The 20666-nt window shown below is 38.9% G+C and overlaps 1 protein-coding gene across 3 annotated transcripts; it reads left to right on the plus strand.

Annotated features, from left to right (window-relative positions):
* The first annotated feature begins 180 nt into the window (after nucleotides 1–180).
* On the plus strand, nucleotides 181–20256 carry LOC116315899 (kinesin-like protein KIF2A). 3 transcript variants are annotated; one of them, XM_031734329.2, is made up of 21 exons: nucleotides 181–348; nucleotides 1212–1306; nucleotides 3973–4092; nucleotides 4304–4358; nucleotides 5077–5196; nucleotides 6327–6427; nucleotides 8339–8434; nucleotides 8905–8959; nucleotides 9344–9506; nucleotides 9586–9676; nucleotides 9745–9808; nucleotides 9906–9997; nucleotides 10975–11117; nucleotides 11234–11438; nucleotides 12712–12822; nucleotides 12927–12994; nucleotides 13609–13698; nucleotides 15371–15518; nucleotides 16112–16213; nucleotides 18442–18577; nucleotides 19532–20256. In XM_031734329.2, the coding sequence occupies exons 1-21, from the start codon at nucleotides 288–290 to the stop codon at nucleotides 19615–19617; spliced, it is 2202 nt and encodes a 733-aa protein (XP_031590189.1). In that variant the 5' UTR covers nucleotides 181–287; the 3' UTR covers nucleotides 19618–20256. The 3 variants fall into 3 exon arrangements, with proteins under 3 accessions (XP_031590189.1, XP_031590190.1, XP_039470277.1); XM_031734330.2 differs by lacking the exon at nucleotides 13609–13698; XM_039614343.1 differs by lacking the exons at nucleotides 18442–18577; nucleotides 19532–20256 and adding an exon at nucleotides 16495–16750.
* Nucleotides 20257–20666: the final 410 nt, after the last annotated feature.

The following is a 20666-nucleotide window of genomic DNA, read 5'->3' on the forward strand; positions in this document are numbered from 1 at the left end:
ATGTCCAAGTTACAGAAAATGGAAATAAAAGTGAAGTATCTCAATATTTCGTTAATAGTACTAACAACAACAGGATTACAACGTGAATTTTTGTTATAAATTTAACGACAGTCCTTTTTTATTATTTATATATTTATTGGGTTGAAATTATAGGGAAGACATCAGTGGCGCATGCGCACCTGCTCTTGTCCGCCTGTCTTCTCCCCCGACAGACCGCAAATGACCTCAGTCTCTGCAATATCACACAACTTAGACTGGAGCGCTCAATAAACGGCATACCGGGAGCGATGGCTGGGATGTTCGGGAAGATATTCGTTGGCATTTACGTGGAGATAAAACGGAGCGACGGTACGTAGCATGCTCCGCTCACACATGCACACTCAGACACACCGCTCTCCATCCGGCCGGTCCGCATGAGAGCAGCTAACGTTACCGCTCAACGCAGCCGGATGTTTTTGCTAGCTAGCAGGCTGCTACACTGTCATTCACAGGAATGTCGCAATAAAAAGGTCGGCGAGCGAAGTGTCAGAGACTCAAAAACGACACAAATAGTCTTTGACACGGTGCTGCTGTGTCTGTCAGTGATGCAGACATACGGCAATGGGTCGACCTGACTGCAGGGCTGCGGGCGGGTCCGTCCACCTGCTGTCCGGTTGACACCTACCCTGCCGTCCTCCCTCTCCTTCCTCCCGTCCATTGCTTCATGGCCGAAACACCTCCGGTTAGAGGACGGGATGCAGGCACAAGTCTGCACTGCATCATGCACCATGCAGCGGTGGCCTGTTAACCAGGGCTGATGGATGGCTGATGGGGGCCTTTCATCTCGAAGTGTATTTCATCTCAGTAAAAAAAATCGCACGACTTTCAAACTGCTCTGTGTATTTTAATAATTGTCTGATGGCTAAGAACCCGGTTAACAGTCAGTACACGCAGCTCTTGCAGTAGTGTGATTGACAGTCTCAACATCATCTTTCATCAGCCACACCCATTTAGCATATCAGCATCCTTATTTTAGGGTTTAAGTTCTCCATGTAAACACTGAATGACTGATGGATCCGTTTATTTGTTCTAAGATAATGCACAAAATATTCTCAGGCCTAATTACTGAACATTAGCTTTATGGCTCATAAGTTGGTGTCTGTATGAGCATTGGCTCTACAGTCTGGTCCAGCGCTGTGCAGGCCTAGCATCCTTCTGTATCCTCTCTGCAGGACGAATACACCAGGCGATGGTCACATCACTGCATGAAGACAATGAGAGTGTGACAGTGGAATGGATTGAGAACGGAGACACCAAAGGGAAAGAGGTACATCTACCTCTGCACTCTGTTTCATTCATTATGTCCTGAAATGTAGTGATTTGTAATTTGTAATTCTCTTCCTGAATTTTTGTCAGAGATCCTGAGAGGTTCCACCTAAACTCTTTTATTTAACTTTAATTAACTTTCAAATATGGCACCTGTCTGTAGTTTTATTAATGTTGCTGATGAATTGACTAAAAAGTGATTGTCTGCCAAAAAATGATAGCTGGTATTTAAAATGTTGTAAATGAGTTGCTGGGCTATAACCTGTGAAACATATCTTAAACATATCTCTTGTGAATGATATCAAAGAATTTTGAGCCAGAAACACTAACCCTGTCAGACGGCAGATGCTGCAATCAGTTTTGTCAAAGTGACTTTTATATGCGATTTATTTATCAAGGTAAAAACTCTTATTCATATTAAAATGGCTTTTTAAGGAGGGATCTGGCCAAGAGAGAAGCTGAAATTACAACAAACATGTCATTGTACTGTAAAGATGTTTTAAGTAGCCAAAAAGGACTGGATTGATCGTAATATAAAACAAGGAGCAGATACAATATTACAGAGTCATGAAGATACTTGCAAAATAGGTAATTTCTTTATTTTATATATAACAGCTTAGTGAATCCTGACCACACAATATTTATCAGTATATGTTAGAGATGAAAAACACAAAGAAACACTGGAAATCACTTTTTGGAACACCTGAAGTGCAATGAAATAGAGATGAGTATCTTATTACCAAGGTTATTATCGTTAACGAAAACTAACGAAATAACGAAAACTAGAAGTGAAAAAACATTTTCGTTAACGGAAATAAAAATGAAAACAAAAAAAGGAAAACTAACTAAAACTGTAATGAGTGTTCACAAAACTAACTAAAATTAACTGAATTTATAGCAAAAATGCGTTTAGTTTTCGTTGATGTGTGCGTGTCATACAATAGTCAAGGGTGAAAAAGAAGTTTAGTTTCCAGGTTTTTTTTCTTGCTGTGTCTCATTATGCCAGCAGGTGGCAAGTACGTTAGTTGAGTCGTCTGTGTTGCTGCTCCGTCCACGCGCAGAATCATGTCAGGAAAAGTCTGGAGAAAGCGCCAGAGTCCAATTTGGGATTACTTTGAATATGACTGTTTTGGATAAAGCAAGTGTCTTGTAGTGGAACGAGACAAATTATGAGGGACATTTCTAAAGGGAAAAAAATCCCACAAACCTTAAAGTGCACTTGAAAGCTCACACAAGAAGGCTAATCTAGCTTACCTGGAGAAGGTAAGGGAGCACGCCCAACCCTCATCCCCAGAAACAGAAGGTAACACCAGGCAAGGCAGCGTGATGCATCCCGAGACAACAGGACTGGGATATCTACATAACTGTGTGAGTCAATTGCCTTAACACCCGGTGCTGCAAGAGTTAATAGTGTCATTGGGGCCAAGATATACATTTTATAGTTGCCTGGTATCAATGGTTGTTCATCTGCCTTTATTTATTTATTTAAAGAACCCATAGGTGGGAATGTGAGTTGTCTTTCTCTGCGTGTTAGCCCTGCGACAGACAGGCGACCTGTCCAGGGTGCAGGGTATGGTAGCTGGAATAGCAACATACCCAAGGATAAGCAGAAGAGAATGACTGATATGATGTAACTGGGATTTTGTTACACTTTATTGCAAACACAACTAAAACTATAACTGAAACTAATCAAAACTAAACTGAAACTAAGGATTTTCAAAAAGATAAAAACTAAACTAAACTAGCAAACAATTGGTAAAAACTAATTAAAACTAATATAAAATTGAAAATCTGAAGTCAAAACGAAATGAAAATAAAAACTAATGAAAATTGCAAAACTATTAAAACCCTGCTTATTACTTGCTTTATCCTGGACATGTTGTAATGCTGTTGTAACATATGGGGTCTATTGCTGTACCCGATGCAGTGCACTACAAGTATCTCAAGTGTATAAGCATAGAATGCTTAAAAAAGATAGAAGTAGACACCGTCACATGACCCATAGTTTAATAAAGTCCTCATGTCAAAAGGTGAGCTTTTATTTTTGGAATTGTAATGTTGATGTTTTGAAACCAGATGTAATAAGTAAGGTTTACCAAAACTAGGAAAGACTGGAAAATTTAACAATACTACATTCACAATCACAATGTAGGCTTGCTTTAAGACAAAACTGCAAATGAACTGCTTTATTGTTCATTTTAGAATCTAATTGGGACCATAATTTCATATATGTGTTCAATAAAGCCTGAAACTTATAGGCCATTTTCCCATAGACTTCTATGCAATCAAACTTCTTTTAAAACTAAAGGATTTCCCTCCTGCTAGCAATCAGAAAGATCGTAGATTTTAATGAACTTTGTCATTGGCAGAATTATCTGAGCTTTTTTTCATGTTGGGTGTTCATTTGGGAAGCTAAGTTCACCTTTAAATCATTACAGCCTTCTAAAAGAGTACAAATATTGAAAAAATATTATTAATAAAAGATATGTCGACAAACTAAGCAGTCACATACTGCAAAGATAAACTTGTTTCCAAGTGTTTGTGTCATCTTTATTGATGTTCTCAGCAAATACAGCCCCTCTTGCACTTGATGAGGTGATCTTGAGCCCCTGCTTAAACCAAGATTATAACGATAACAAAGTAATTTCTATCTTTTTTCTGATTTAGATTGATCTGGAGAGCGTCTTTGCTCTGAATCCAGATGTAGCTCCTGATGAAGAGATACCACAGAGTCCCGAGGCTCCTGTTCCTCCCTCCAATGTTGCCAAAACCAGCAAAGTACCCAAGGTCTGCTTCTCAACATCAGCCATCATTAATCAATCACTCCTATTTGCACATGATCTTTTAACAGAATATTATTACTATTATTCCTGATTTGAAGAGAATATGCTGTATTTTTTTTACCAGCTGTAAGTCAGTTTAGACATTTTTCCTTGCAAACTTTATGTACTGCCTTCTTGCATTCTACATTCAACTCTGATGATTATGGTCTTTATAGACCAGACGGATTACAGCGATACCCAAGGCTGAAAATACCCCACGGGAGAACAGAGGTACGTTTGAATTAAACCTGACCCACTAACATATCTGAGATACAAAGCTTGTAATTTAATCATTTTCTACTTCAGTACAGTTGGTGGTGCCGAATCATGTAAAAAAAAAAAAAAGAGTTTATTGGAAACAGAGTGAGTGAGGGTTATTTTCTCTGAAATTAGTGTAGAACAGTTTCCCTACAGCTTCTTTAACTCATGTTAAAGTCACTCTTTTGGCATTCCAAGATTTTCCCAATACAGGAATTAGTCCAAGTGATTAATGACTGTAAAAGTCAAAGATAGAAATTTGTATACAACAGGGTTTTGTAAGAATGTAATAATGACCCCCAGTGTGCATTTTAGTAAGAAACATCCAATAAGTGTGCTGAAATTTCTTTCTTATCAATGTTTAATTGTGAATTGACAAGAAAAAAAATTCAGTGTTAAGTATGTTCACATTTTGTTAGAATTAAAGAATCACGTTTGGTTGTATTTACCCTTCTAAGTCTGTCAGTTAAGACAAAATGAATGGTTAAGTTTGTGCAGTGGGTTTGAAGCAGTCAGCATAGAAACACTGGCATGAACAAACCTCACAGAAAATCAAAAAAAAGAGTTTAAGGATAAGAGGGTCACTGTGAACACTTTTCCTGAGAATTTGGGTATAACTTTGTGTAATTTGGGTGAACTGCCTTTTTAATGTTTTGAGATGAGCAGTTACAATGGATTGTGTGCTTCTCAGCTGCCTCAGTGGGAACCACCCGGGCACGTCCCAGTCAGCACAGCCAAGCTGCGGAGCCACCCCCACCAACCATCGTTCCCCAGCCTGCCATAAACCAGTCCCTGATACAGCAGCAGAACGGTAACACAGTCACCCTATCTGGAAACTTCATATGAGAGAGGATTCATGTCCACATGGCTCTGTTTGAAATTCTCTGGAGGGAGTTTCCAGCATCTCTGTTGTTGTTCTCTGTAGCAGTGATGTCATGCTCCCACACAGCTGTGTCTAAGGGTGTCAAAGGCTCTTTCACTCGCTGTGGCTTCATACTGCAGCACTTGTTTTTCCTCTACTGCTGTTTGAATTACCATAAATATGCAAATAAGATCAGGCCTTCAAATAACACTCAAAACATAACATTTGGAAAAAGAAATACTGTAAATAAAAAGTCATATTCAGTCTAAAAAAAACAAAAAACAATCAGTTAAATCTAGCAAGTTGTTTGTAGACCTGCCCACCTGGCTATGTGCATACGCAGAAAGCAAGAACAGAACAGACCAGACATCATGACACAGATGAACTCAGACACAGAATGACGAATGGAGCTGGACAAGATATGGGCTGAGGGACTGAATCAATCAAATCACTGCCATGTGTTTTAGGAACACCCCAGGACTTTTAACACGTTTAAAATAATGCTGGTCCTAACATCCAGGTTAGGGGGCATTCACAATTATCAACAAATTATTTTTTACAATTTATGAAATGGATAAATGGATGTAGTCTTTATAGTATAAAATTTTAGATATTGTACATTTTATACTTTATTATTGAGAATGACTGATTTAAGGTGATGCATGACATGTGTATAATTAAAAAACTGACTTTTAATTTGAGATTTGAAAGTGGGACATATAATAAATGTTGAACAGGATTGATTAAATTTATGAAACCATTTAGATTTCAGGTAAATGTACAAAGCGTAGTGTAACTACTCAGCTACACACAGTTCTTTTGATTTATTTCTTCTTTCTTCCTTTTTGTTGTATGAAGTGTTTTGTCTATGTGGTAGCCAGATGACTCAGAGCATCAGCAAAACTGCAGCTCTTGTTGTGTGTGTGTGTGTAAAAGTAAATGTAAGGCATTATGAGTCAGTATCAACAAAAATAATTGTTAATGTATTGGAGGGAATACATTAATAATTATATATATAATTGATATATATATATATTTTAATGCTGATATTTTAGGCCACTGTGCTCCTTTTTTTTCAGCACGGAGGAAATCTAACTGTGTGAAGGAGGTGGAGAAACTGCAGGAGAAACGAGAGAAGAGACGTCTTCAGCAACAAGAGCTTAGAGAGAAGAGGGCACAAGTGAGAACTTAAGCATACGCTACAGTACTTTACATTATGCACACATCAACACACATTACCACAGTGTGAAGTGGAAAACCATTTGTTTGAGAAATATTTCTAGATATGAAGCTGATTTATAGCAAACTGTTAGGGTGATTGTGATAAAAGTTGTCATCGTTGTACTTAAAATTGTTAACCTTGTCTTGAACTGCATGTTCAGATATTTTTCTGTTCCTCCCCTACACATCTAGGATGGTGGGGGATGCTATTAGCTATAGTGTTTAACTGCAGGCACATTCTATGCAAGGTTCTGGTTTCCTTATTTGGTAAGGAATGTTTACTTCCTGCCCTTTGTAGGCTCACCTGTATATGGTGGACCGTTAAAGGAGTTGAGCCATATACCGGGGGGTGAGGGGAGATGACCCTTTTGTGATCAGCAGGAAGTCACACACACGCACACACACACACACGCGCTCGCACATGCATATACACACACACAGTGCCTTAGCTTACACACCACAGGGGTTTTACAATGGGGGGTTGTGTCATTTCAATAAAAAGTCTCCGAGCAGAGTTGTCTGGGATCAGGTGAGGAGCTTTCAGCTCCAAGAGCTGACCAGGCTTCTCTTGCACAGCAAGTAAAAACTGACTGAGAGGAATTGTCTTGCTTTGTTCATGGGAGTAAGTCTCTGAGTCAGTGAGGCCTGCAAGCGCAGACCTAACACATACCTGCCAACACATTTTCCCAGGGTTTTTAAGACATCTACTGGAGGCCACCTGTTTTACTATTTCCACTGTAACACTTCCAAAATTTGCAAAAATGCAAAATGTGTACTATCTTCACTTTTTCATCTAAATGACTTCAAAGTTCAGTCTTTGAGCTTTGACCAACCCTACCACTCTAACAAAAAAGTCCCAGATTTTGAAACCTAAATGCTGGAAGTTATGATTTATAAACATAACTATAAGACATGGATAATAATGCTGCCTCTCACACAACAGGAGTTTTACCCACTATACTGTTGTATTGTGTCTCTTTATCAAAGAAAGTTAACTGACTGAAAAACAGAATTATGCACAAACAACTAGACTCTGTACTGTTAACCCAAATGTTGAAGTTATTCAGTAGATTAAATATACTGTATATATTTTTGCTTGAATATTTTGACCTTAATTAATGTGGACGTGTGGACTGAGCTTTTTTTCTGTGCTTATTTCTATTGTGTGTCTGCTGTAGTCTGCATTCTTTCACAGTGTGCTGGTAATGTTCCAGATTTGCAGTAACAAATTATTGAAACCTAATGCATGCTCTGTCATCCTCACAGGTCTCTTCCATTATCAGGTTTTTTAAATTTAACCTCATGTTAAATAAGCAAAACTGTGACACTATGAGTCACATGGAAAAAAAAAACATGGATAATTATACTCCAAAAAACAAAATAAAAGAAACATTACTCATCAAGTTATATTAACTAAAACTGTGAAACTCTGAAACTGATTTAATAAGCGCTGTGTTTTAATTAATCAGTCAGCTCATGTAGCATTTAATAAAAACGTTTGAATTCTGAAAACAACTGAAACAACACAAACTTTTAAAGCAATCAGATGCTTCAGTTTTTTTCTTTTGATTATTGCAGCTGTGTTCGGTTCACAGTGTTCTGAGCAGGTGCCCCTAGAGTTAAAACATTTAGTTAGTTTGAGCTAAAAATCAAAAAGTGATCTACCAAATTTAGCATAATTTTAGAGAGCACTGTGTGGATACAAAAAGTATTCTCAGGCTGGAAGTAGCTTCTAATCGGCTGATGTCCTCAAAATGTTAGGATGTTGATTTTGAATTAATTAATTCACGAATAATTGAAATGCTTCCTGAATGTTTTTATTGAATTTGTCATTATGTGATCAATACTTTTGTTTTCTGTGACACTGCAGGAGGTGGACGTTAATTTACCAAACTATGAGATTATGTGTATGATCAGAGACTTCAGAGCCAGTCTGGACTACAGACCTTTAACCACAAACGATCTGGTGAGTCCGATTTAGATCTGCTGGTCAAAAGGAGGCGGTAGAGAGAGAGGTACCTGAGAATGTTGGAAGAAAGGAGGAACGAGGAGGTCATTTGAGGCTGTAGGACAGGAGGGGGTTAGGGCACCAAGAAAGAACGAAGTGAATAGAGAAGTAAAGATTAGGAGAAGGTAGAAGAAAAGCCCAGCAGAAGGGAGATATAGAAGAAAAAGATGGCAGAGGAGGAAAGGAGGTTGTAAAGAGGCAAAGAAAAAGGCAGCAGAAGATTTGAGAAGCAAAAGTGGAGGGGAGGAAATACAAGAGAAATAAAGATGACAACAGAAGGTCCTATGCCCATGTGCCTTTTGTATTTTAACTTCCTTATTTTATTATTTTATTATTTATTTTAACAACACCAAACAGAACAACAAAGCACATATGGCCAGTACAAAGGTGTAAACCGCACTATTTATTCATGTCTTCTCATGTTTCAGATCGAGGAGCACAGGATATGCGTGTGCGTTCGCGCACGTCCCCTCAACAAAAAAGGTAAGAGCAGCTTTATGTAGCAGCTGTATTCAGAGAAACTGTGAAGCCTGTTTTCAAGCTCAGACAGCTAATCAAAGTAGTTTGGAATTGCAGGGATGACCCCTGTGAGGAGGTGGAAAGCCTCCCTAAAAGCTTTTTATTGTTTACATCCACTATACCAATCAGAGCTGCCTGATTTTGGACACACACGGGACATTGCTTCTGTTGTGGTGGCAATTATGTCCATTTTAAGTATTATTTCTAAAAATCTCTGAATGTCGATTAATTAAAAACAAGTAACAGAGATGTCTATAGACTGCTGCTTGTCTTTGCCCTGGTGCACCTTTGTAGCCTGTGTTTGGCCATGAATAGAAAATGTCATTAACAATGACTGTGTCTCTTCAGAGTTATCAACAAAGGATCTGGATGTGATCACCATTCCCAGTAAGGATGTGGTAATGGTCCATGAGCCCAAGCAGAAAGTTGACTTGACCCGCTACCTGGAGAACCAAACCTTCCGATTTGACTATGCCTTTGATGAGAACTCCACCAATGAAATGGTTTACAGGTACACTGTTTTTTCTTTTTTCTTTATGCTGTAGCACTTGAGTCAAATATTCTGCTGCCAATAAACACTCCACCTGCAGGTTCACTGCTCAGCCGCTGGTTGAGACCATTTTTGAGAGGGGAATGGCGACGTGTTTTGCATACGGACAGACTGGAAGTGGAAAAACACACGTGAGTGTTTGACTTTGATTTGAGAAGTTTGTTTTTAGAATCATGTTCTAACTCATGTCTCCTTTTAGACAATGGGAGGGGACTTCTCAGGAAAGAATCAGGACTGTTCTAAAGGGATCTATGCACTGTCTGGTTAGTTTATGCTTTACTGATTATTATTATTATCATTATTATTGCTGGTCTCTGTTGTCAACATAATTCATTTACATGTTTCCTTCTCTCCCTGCAGCCAGAGACGTTTTTCTCATGTTAAAGAAGCCAAATTATAAGAAGCTGGACCTGCAAGTTTTTGCCACATTTTTTGAAATTTACAGTGGGAAGGTAAGTGTGTTATAATGACTGATCATTTATTGAAAAAGTTAATATGTAATACAAATAAAATAATTGGTTAAATAATTGATTTGTGAATAGAGTCACGATGAAGGATGAGACATTTACTTCAATTTCAAGCAAAAATACCAATTTTTTTTACCAACTGTTTATGCCAATGTGCTTGATTCCCGGTAACAGACAGGTACGTCAATCACTGTTCCTTGAAAGAGAGGAAGATATATAAGATATATATACATATACATATATATATATATATATATATATAATATATATGTATAAAGTATGGGACATATACTGTGGGATATTAGACACCCGCATGTCCTGGCTGAAAATACCTCTATTCACACCTTTATGGTGATAACATGTGCGGCTGCACTTGCAAATACACAACCATGTCATCACAGCCAGCCTCAGTCTCATAGCTGCTCTTCACCAAGCCCAGCTGCACAGCAGAGCAAGCTAGTGTTTTACCTCATTCCTCTCCTCCAGGCAACAGAAGTATTAAAAAAGCAGGAAAAGGCTGGTTGAGAGAATAAAAAGCAAAAGAAGCTGTTGTACTGTTTTGTTGAGGAATCCAGCATTTCAAATATGCTGCTCAAAAAATAACACTTGTATCTTGAATTAAATATTTAAGTTGAAAATGTCAGTAGTTGCATAATTATATTAGGCACTATATATTTTAAGCATGTTTAGGCGAGTCCACAGTTTATAATTTTCATTTACATTGTAGAAAAAAGTAGATGTAATGACAAGGGTTTTGGCTGTCAATAAGCACTTGTTTTTCTGACATTTTCCTACACCTTAGTGTGTATGCATTTATGATTGTTAGATAGTTATAGTCCTCATAAATTTATGTTACCTCATTATGCTTTGATGCTGCTAACGCTGCTATCTCAGGGTTAGATTTATTTGTTTCCTACTCTGCCTCAGTAAAGAATGTGAGTTGAGCATATTTGTGTTTGAAGGTGTTTGACCTGTTAAACCGTAAAGCCAAGTTACGGGTGCTGGAGGACGGGAAGCAGCAGGTGCAGGTGGTGGGCCTGCAGGAGAGGGAGGTGAAATGCACAGAGGACGTCCTCAAACTCATCGAAGTGGGAAACAGCTGCAGGTAAACATGTAATTTTTTTCACATAATGACATGTGAAAACACTAAACAGTAACAAGATTTGAGTTGGAGAACCACTGAATGAACCCCCTGAACACCCCTCACCATGCCTCTTGCAGGACGTCTGGGCAGACATCGGCCAATGCTCACTCCTCCCGGAGTCACGCTGTTTTCCAGATCATCCTGCGTCGGCGGGGGAAGATGCATGGAAAGTTCTCTCTTATCGACCTGGCAGGAAATGAGAGAGGGGCAGACACGTCCAGCGCTGACCGGCAGACCCGCCTCGAGGGAGCAGAGATCAACAAGAGTCTGCTGGCACTCAAGGTCTTCGCTTCAGTACTACAGATATTCTGTTCTTTAGTGTTGTGCTTCTCATATAGTTGTGATTTGAGGAGTTTACATACACTCATTTTGGGTTTAATGTTATTTTAACTTGGGGCTTTTAAAGATTTCTTTGAACAGTTCATTTTCCGGGGCGAAATGATTACACACCATACCATAAAAAAAAAAGAATTGAGTGCAAAAATTTTAATTTATTTTGGATTTTCTCTAATTTGACAGGATCAAAGTATACATACAAATATACATATACTAACATTCACATAAATCTTTTAATAAGTGCGCCTGAAAGTTTGGTATTGCCCTTTAACCTGAGGGTTATCTTCTTTATAGTGATCGCCATTGACGACAACTGGTAGTTTCTCTGCCAGCATAAAGAAATTGACTGAGTGGACTGACCACTTTGCAGAACAACAGAAAAGTCCTAGGAACTCAGTGAAGGTTTTCATAAAGTCCTGCAAATTTAATTAACACTGATATGAGCAGTTTTGATGCTAAAGGAAGGCAGGTATAACAGTGAAAAAGCAAGCACCAGAGGTGGTAGTGAAGGTGGATGAATTCAAGTACTTGGGGTTAACCATGCAAAGTGACAGTACACAAGAGAGGTGAAGCGAGTGCAGGCAGGGTGGAGTTGATGGAGACAGCTGTCAGGGGTAATTTGTGACAGAAGAAAAGCAGTAAGAGTGAAAGGTAAGGTGGTAGTGAGACTTGGTATGATGTATGGTTTGGACACAGTGGCACTGACAGAAAGATAGGAGGCCAAGTTGGAGGTGGCATAGTTGAAGATGCTAAGATCTTTGTAGGAGTAACCAGATTGGACACGATTTAATAAGGTGCTCAGGTTGAGCAGCTTTGATGTGTTCGACATGTCAGAGGAGGGATAGTGGATATATGAAGCAATGGATGTGGAAGACTGGCAGGCATGAGGAAAAAGGGATTAAGAATATCTTTTAGGTGCACTTTGCTGTATAATCAGAAGAACAACTATCAAGCAAAATGGAACAAATAGCCTATAGATATTTAAAAAAAACTTTAAGACAACAAAGAGGATTCTTGGAAGATTCCTCAGGAAAGGAGGAGATGGAGGCAGGCAATCTCAAGAAAATCCCAGATATATTTAATTGACTTGAAACAGCAAATCATGTGAGAAAAGAAAAATAGTAAATATTTCCTAGTTCTCCTTAAAAATTATTTTTAAAAATGACTATAATTAGTTAGCCAGAATTTTTGCATAATTGGGCATGGTGTATGTTTGCAGGAGTGTATTCGAGCCCTGGGCAGAAACAAACCACACACTCCGTTTAGAGCCAGCAAGTTAACCCAAGTGCTGCGGGACTCGTTCATAGGAGAAAACTCCAGAACATGCATGGTAAGAAAACAACATGTACCCACTATAGATGGACACACAATAGAAAATGTGATTACAGATCACAGTATGCAGTTCTGGTAAATCCCTCTCTCATCTTTTTACAGATTGCAACCATCTCTCCTGGGATGGCATCTTGTGAAAACACACTGAACACACTGAGATATGCCAATAGGTAGGAGAGATTCTGCTGAAAGGCAAAAAAAGGTTTTCAAATATAACATTAGGATGAATGCACATTGAGTTCTAATTTCAAATTTATACACCTTCACTTTCCACTAACTAACCTGACTCTCAGTCTTTGTCAAAAGCATCAACATAAAGTTTTAAAGTGGACCTGTTATACTCATTCCAAGTTCCATAGTTCTATCTATTATACAAGATTCAACTGTCAAAAAAACATTAACAGTAAATTCAATTCTCTCACTTGAAGCCAGCTTTCTTCTGATTGGCTGCCTATCATAAACAGAAGTTTGGAAAATTTGTTTATTAAGCACATTCACCATTGTAAGAGTATAGAGAATTATTAAAAATTTTGTGTTTGAGGGGTTTGCATGAAACATAACGACAGATTACACGCATCTTGTCATCTCATTTTTCTTGAAAATGTTGACTCCTTGTCAGGAATATTCTTAGTTATCTGTGCGCTCCGTTTGTCTTTCTCCTCTGTTGAATTAATTCATAAAAATGTAAAATAGAAAAGACTACATAACATAACATGATCCTCTCCTGCCTCCACTTGTTGATGTGTGTTTCTCTCCCCTGTCATGCTTTTTATTTTTTCCCCAGAGTAAAGGAATTTGGGATAAGTCCCTCAGACATTCCCTTCTCCCAGAGTGGGGGTGGAGGAGGTCGCTCTGAGCTCTCCCCTACCTATGAGTATGATCATTTTGCTATGTCTCTTAATAGTGTCGTGCAGAATTAGTTATATTGGCATTTCACATGAACCCAGGCAGCCGCTTTGTGTCTGTTTCCAAAAAGATCATTGAGGGTCCTAACATTACCGAGGCTCTTCAGTCATCATAATCATGATGTAATCACTATTGTAGGGTCTTTACCTTACAAGATAAAGTGCCTTGAGTTATATAAACCGTTATATAAATAAAACTGAATTAAATTCAGTTTAGTTGGCATGTGAACCAAGGTTAAAATGAGTTCATTCACTGTCTGCCTCACTTTACTTATTATTTACAAAGTTTTTTTTATTGCTTTAAGTCATTTCCTTTTTTGTTAGTGTTATTTTATTTTTGTCAACAAATCCCTTGAAAAAAACAATAACAATTGTACTTTTCTATGAAGTATTACTTTGTATGAATATTATATATTTTTGCACTTCCATCCCAAAACACTCCAGTGAGCTACACGTTGCACTGGATGAAAAATTTCTTCGTTGCTGTGAAAACTAACTGTCATTTATTGTGTTTTAAACTCACATACATGTCTTCATACTGCAAATAATTATTCACTAAAACAGGAGTGTCAAATATAGGGCCCGGGGGCCGAAATTGGTCCAGCAAAGACTCCAGTCTGGTGCACTGGATGGCTCTGGAAAATGGGATGGAGAGTGTAAATTTTGGACTTTTAATTGTACTCTTATAAGTACAACCTCCCCCATGGCCATTTATACTGCACCAATGTAGTAACGCAACTTATAAACTGTTAAATGACAGAAAAGTTCCTGTTCGTTCACTGTCTATAGAAATTTCTGTTTTTTACAATGGGTGCACAGTAAAAAAGGGCATTTTCTGTCAATTAACAAAAACTATCTGCTTTTATAATTGCAAGAAATTCTTGGCAAACCGCTACCCACACATATAACCTTCCTGTTAAAGGAGCGATCCTCAACAAAGCTGCTCATAGGGCATCGTCTAATTATTGGGGTTCTCTCGCTGTTGTTGTGGGCTTTTACCTTAAAACATGAAGCATCTTCAGGAAACCGTTAATAAAAGTGATTTAAAATGAAGAGTAAGTTAACAATTCATTTATAAAATGATGTGCTAGAATAATGTAGAGATGGCAAAAAAACAAAAAAGAATTACACCACAACCTGATCTCTCTATTCAGCATACCATTTGAGAACTGCATCCTCTGGGTTCTGATCTTTCTGTAAGATTTGTTGGCAAAAAGTTAAAAAAAAAAATCACTACATCGTCTTACCAGTATCATCCAATCTATTCAATATATTTTAGTTTTTTGTCACCCATCATGATGCATGTGCCCCACTTTGTTCAAACTCTAAATCCCAAATTCAGCAGAAGTGTAAACTTTTTGGTTTTATTTGTTCTTTAGGCTTTCTTTCATCAGTCATTTGTTGACTTGACTTGTTTTCCAGACGTGAGTTCCCAAAGCCTGCATGAAGTTCATCATCATCATCTTCATGTTTCTTTCTCATAACTCACAGTATTCATCACTGCTTTCTTGGCATGTTGAACGACTTGTCACCGACACGACACGTCTTCTCATATACAGCTACACACCATTGTTGCTCACCTCAGCAGTTGTTTGCAGTGGTCATATTGTTGGTTTACCCACAGTCCTGATGTGTTGTCAGGGTGAAGGAACTCACAGTGGACCCTGCGGCAGCCATGATGGAGAGCCATCAGGGAGGACACATCACACAGCTGGAGGTGCTGGAGGCTCAGTGGGGAGTGGGGAGCTCTCCACAGAGAGATGATCTGAAGCTGCTCTGTGAACAGAACGTAAGAACATCTGCTGCCCACGCACGCTACTGTGACAGAAAACATCTGAACCCACAGCAGCTCCATGTGAAAAATATAGATGCTAGGTTTCCACAGACTGACTTCAGTCAGCAGGGAACTGCTGAGCCAGATGATACCTTGCATTATTCCACAAATGTGGCCCATAGAAAATAATAATATTCAAAATACCTCCTACCTTCTCATATCTTTACTCTAGCTCCCTGCCACATTCACAGTTCAATTCAGCACTAAGTCTACTTGCAGGTTCTTGCACAGTTACTTTCCATATAACTACAGTTTCAACAGAATAAACAATGGATCTTGCCTTTCTCTGCAGTCACTTTATTTTTTAACTTTTATGTCATAACCCTCATTCACATTGTTGCTGATGGTGTCTCATCTGGAAAAAGGTTATGCCTGAATATTGAATAACATTAGCATTTAATAAAAGAAGTAAATAAAGTAGCTGTGGGTTTTGGTACATTATTTTTATTTCTCGGAATTTATCTAGCATAATTGTTTTTAGTTTAAATTTGCATATATTTCGTGCAGTTTTAATTTCATAATCAGAGCACTGGCTTTGTTTATTGTAGGAGGAAGAGGTTTCCCCGCAGCTCTTCACTTTCCATGAAGCCGTCTCTCAGCTGGTAGAAATGGAGGAGCAGGTGCTAGAGGATCACAGGGCTGTTTTTCAGGTACAGTAGGCCAGAAAATTTCTGTTTTTCCATTTACAGCTAAAAATAATAGGAAATTAATAACCAATTGTAGCTAATTGCTATGCCTAGCCCCACATACCTGATTGATCATTTGTTTTGAGGCATGTTAGTATAGATACAGATTGTTTCTGAACAGTGCTAAATCGTGTATTATAATGGGTAAAGCTTTAGTTTTAAAAATGTGGTATCCTAAGCAACAGTTCACAGCTAGCACTGGAATTCATCTACCCTATTTTCTCAAGAGGCTTTACCTTTGCCAGACCTCCTTCTACTTCTTTTCCACCCACGCTATCGAGCGTAATGGGCGACAAGGTCTCTCCATCGATCACGATTTCCAGCAAGCTCTTCACCTTCATCCCAAGCAATGCAAAGGGCTTTGAGGTCATAATGGAACGTCCGGTGCCAGGTCAGCCGTGGCCGTCCCCTGCCACAACCTCCAGGTGGAACCCATCGGAATGTTTTGTTTGGCTGTCGTCCATGCGAATGATGTGCCTGGCAAGTTTTTGACGGCAGCATGCAATAATCACACTGAGGTGAGGAAGGTTGCTTCATCGTAGCACCTACTCATTGGTGACATGATCAAAGTATCGGATCTTCATTATCCTTCAAAGGCAGCACTGATGGAAGACGTCCACCTTCCTGGTAATACTGGCCGACGCTTTACACCTTTCAGATGCATAGATTTCTATTGGTATGATGATTGAGGCGTACCAACGAACCTTGATGTTGGGATGATGATTGAGGCATACCAACGAACCTTGATGTTGATTGAGATGGAGGCAGATGACCAGATATTTCACATTTGTTGGAATACCACCGAGGCTTTGCCAGTGCGGCTCTTGAAATGGGTCTCTCAATCTCCGTCCCAATCGATGACACTGCCAAGGTATGCAAACCTCTCAACCACCTCGAATTCTTGCCCACCGATCTTGATCTTAGGCATACTGGCCTGGTTGCTGATGTGCATGTTTTTTGATTTTTCTGCACTGATGCAAAGTCCAACTTTTTCCAGCCAGGTTCGACGTTGGACCCTGGAGGTGGTGTCCATCTTCCACCAGCAGGACTGTATCATCTGCAAAATCAAGGTCGGTAAGTCAACTGATCCCGTCCAAGGTGATGCCTGCATCTGGCCCGACCAGGGCTTTCTTCATGATGAAGTTGAGGGCCATTAGGAACAGGAAGGGCGAGAGGATGCGTTCTTGCCTGACACCAGTCTCAATGGCGAAGAGATCGGTGTGGCCCGTGTTCGTCTTGATGGAGCAGTTGGGGTGGCAGTAGAGTGACTTGAAGATTGAGATGAATTTTCACGGGACACCGTACAGGTGGAGGATGCTCCAAAGCAAATCTCTGTGAACGCTATCAACGCTTTTATGAAGTCGATGAAGTTTATTGAGAGTGATCGCTCTCAATTAACACGCATCATTGAACACTAACTGTTCGATGATGTTCCTGAATATTTGGGTGAATATTTGGTCAGTGCATGATCGTCCACGTTGAAAACCCGCCTGTTCTTCGCAGAGGCGTTGGTCGGCAGCGCCTTTAAGTTGGCAGAGTAGCATGGTGAAGAAGGCCTTTCCTGTGACCGAGAGTAGGGTGATTCCACGCCTGTTTGTGCACTCCATCATGTTGCCCTCCTTTGGTAGTTTGAGGATGACGCCTTTCTGCCAGTTTTCGGGGACAGCCTCCATTCACCAACATTCATTGAACAGTTTTGTGAGCACATTTGTAACAATCAGCCCTCCTTATTTCAGCAATTCTGATTGGATTTCATCCATGCCGGCTGGTTTGTTTGATTTTTGAGCTTTCATTGCCAAGCAGACTTCTTGTTGAGATATGGCGCCTTCTTCTACTTGAAGGGCTCCCAGTGCTTCTTGTTGCTCGAAATTGTATGTGCTGGTTCAGTGTTTCCCAGAAGTGTTTGACTCAACAAGCATCCTGCTCTTCTTTGGTCACCAGAAGTTTGTCATTCTTTATTCTGTTATCTGTTCAACAAAATACATAGATGTATGAAGTCCTTCCATGAAGCCCTTTGTTGATAGCTCTAACCTGTTTAGTGCAGTAATTTACAGTAAATACCATAGAATTTGCCATATTTTTATAAAGAGGAACCACGTGCTGTAACACAATTTTGACCCACTTTTGCATTCATAGGCAATATGAATTTAAAACCACATAGCCCAACTCAGCTGCATCTTTTTCCCTTACAGGAGTCGATCCGCTGCTTGGAGGATGAGAAGGTGCTTCTGGAAATGACAGAGGAGGTGGACTATGATGTTGAATCATATGCAACTCAGTTAGAACAAATCCTGGACCAGAAGATAGACATTCTTACTGAGCTAAGAGGTAAACATCATGCAGTTTCCAAATTTTCAGCCTCTTTGCATTAACAAAGTATCAATTCTACAAGTTAGTCTGATAAATGAATAACTGTAGATGGCAACAGACACACCCTTAACAAACAACTACCAGCTGCCACAGTAATTAAAGCAATGTACCAATGTTATGTTATGTGTAAGCTACAATTCAAACAATTCCTCTGCCAGCAGTTCTTTCCCACAAGGAAATGAATCTGTTCTCTCCACCAGACTCAGAAACAGCAATTTTATCTCACAAAACACAGGAATTTTCATCTACTGTAGTCTTGATTTGTTGGTATTGGTTGGTTTGTATTATTGTGCTGTGTTTCAGTGTGTAAGCTTCAATCCAAACTAATGCATTACAGTGCAAGAGTGCTAAGCAGTTTCTATGATAGCGTGCCATTTCCATCAACAAACTTGCAAGTAAAATTAAAATATATCTTCACATTTTCAGTTGTATATCAACTCAAAATGTGTTTTGTGCCAGCAACTCAAATAAGTTTTACACTTATTCATATAGGATTTTTAAGAAGTACACCCATATTTGGTGATTTAAAAATCTGAAACTTCAGTCAAGGTCAGTACTGATGAGCAAATAGCTAATTATATGAAAGAAAGAAGTTAAGTTACGAATTATATGAAAATACAAGAGACCCAACAAAGACAACACAATTGTCCAGCAGTAGGATTATCCATGATAATAGGAGAGAGATAAATCTTTATTTCCTATTCTTCACCAGTTTCTGCTCTTATCCTATCATTTCACCTTCACTTTTTATAAAATTCACATTTTGCTACACAATATTTCACAATAATTTAAAAAAAAAAGCTTCCACTGTTGTATCAAATTTTGTATGAGTGACGTGATTTCATGTTATCCTGAAAGACGAAGATCATCATTTAAATAGTGCCTTCTGTGTGATATTCTCTCTTCTTCCAGATAAAGTCAAGTCTTTCCGTTGTGCTCTCCAGGAAGAGGAACAAGCTAGCAAACAAATCACCCCCAAGAGGCCTCGGGCGCTATAGACACATAACATGTTCTATTTCACTGATTGGTCCTCAGAGAGGTGAAGGCCATAAGGAGGTCAGTGCTGATGAAGCAGCTGATTTAACTCAGCTGTGATTTTATGGTGTGAGTTCCTGTAAGTGTGTTTGGTTTCCCCCTGACCTCTCTGCTGTACAGACTGCTTCCTGTCATCCATCCATTTGCAAAGCCAAAGAGCGTACCGCCCAGGCTCTGCCATGTTCCTGTAAAGCGTATCTATGAAGTTTTTCTCTGTGTGCTTAATCCCAAGTACTTGATTTTAAAATAAAAAAAAAGTTCAGACATTGTTTTGAATTATTTTTTATCAGATCAGTCATGCTCACCAGGGCAATTTTATAAACAACTTTTGCCATTTTGTGCAATATTTGGAGGAATTTTTCTTCCTGTTCTTCCTGTTTCAGCTCGGATGAACAGGGCATGTCAAGTTTGTGTGTAACATGAGCCACGTGTTTGTGTTGATACTGTATGTAATTAAGGTTTGATTGAGACAAGCCTAAAATTAACCTTATGTGACATTAACTGCGCTAAAGGGTGCATTTTGATCAAGGTGTTTCAGGATACATTTACAGAAACTGAGTTGTTTTTTTTTCATTTGCCATAATAAAAGATTACTTCTTGTTGCTGTATGTGTATTTATTTAGCCCTCAGGGCACCTTCTGTGGAGCATCTAGCTAATTTTCTCTGGGCCACTAGTTTGTAGTTACTAATTATTACTAAAATATGTTTAACTACTCACGCCGTTCAAAGGCATGAAAATCTTTTCATAGCCTTCAGTTTAACATGAAATAGTAAGCCTAGATTAATTTTATTAGTATTTATTATCAAAATGACTGCTGTAAACTCAGTTTATTGCAGTTGAGCTACATTAAGTTCAAGAACTGTGCTTTGTATGTGTGTAACTTGATACCACATCTGTATTCTAGTAACCAACAGTGGGCCTCTGGTTACAAAAAGAACTTGTACAGGGAGTGCAGAATTATTAGGCAAGTTGTATTTTTGAGGAATAATTTTATTATTGAACAACAACCAT

This window comes from Oreochromis aureus, linkage group 7, assembly GCF_013358895.1.
Source record: "Oreochromis aureus strain Israel breed Guangdong linkage group 7, ZZ_aureus, whole genome shotgun sequence".
NCBI classification, from domain to species: domain Eukaryota; kingdom Metazoa; phylum Chordata; class Actinopteri; order Cichliformes; family Cichlidae; genus Oreochromis; species Oreochromis aureus.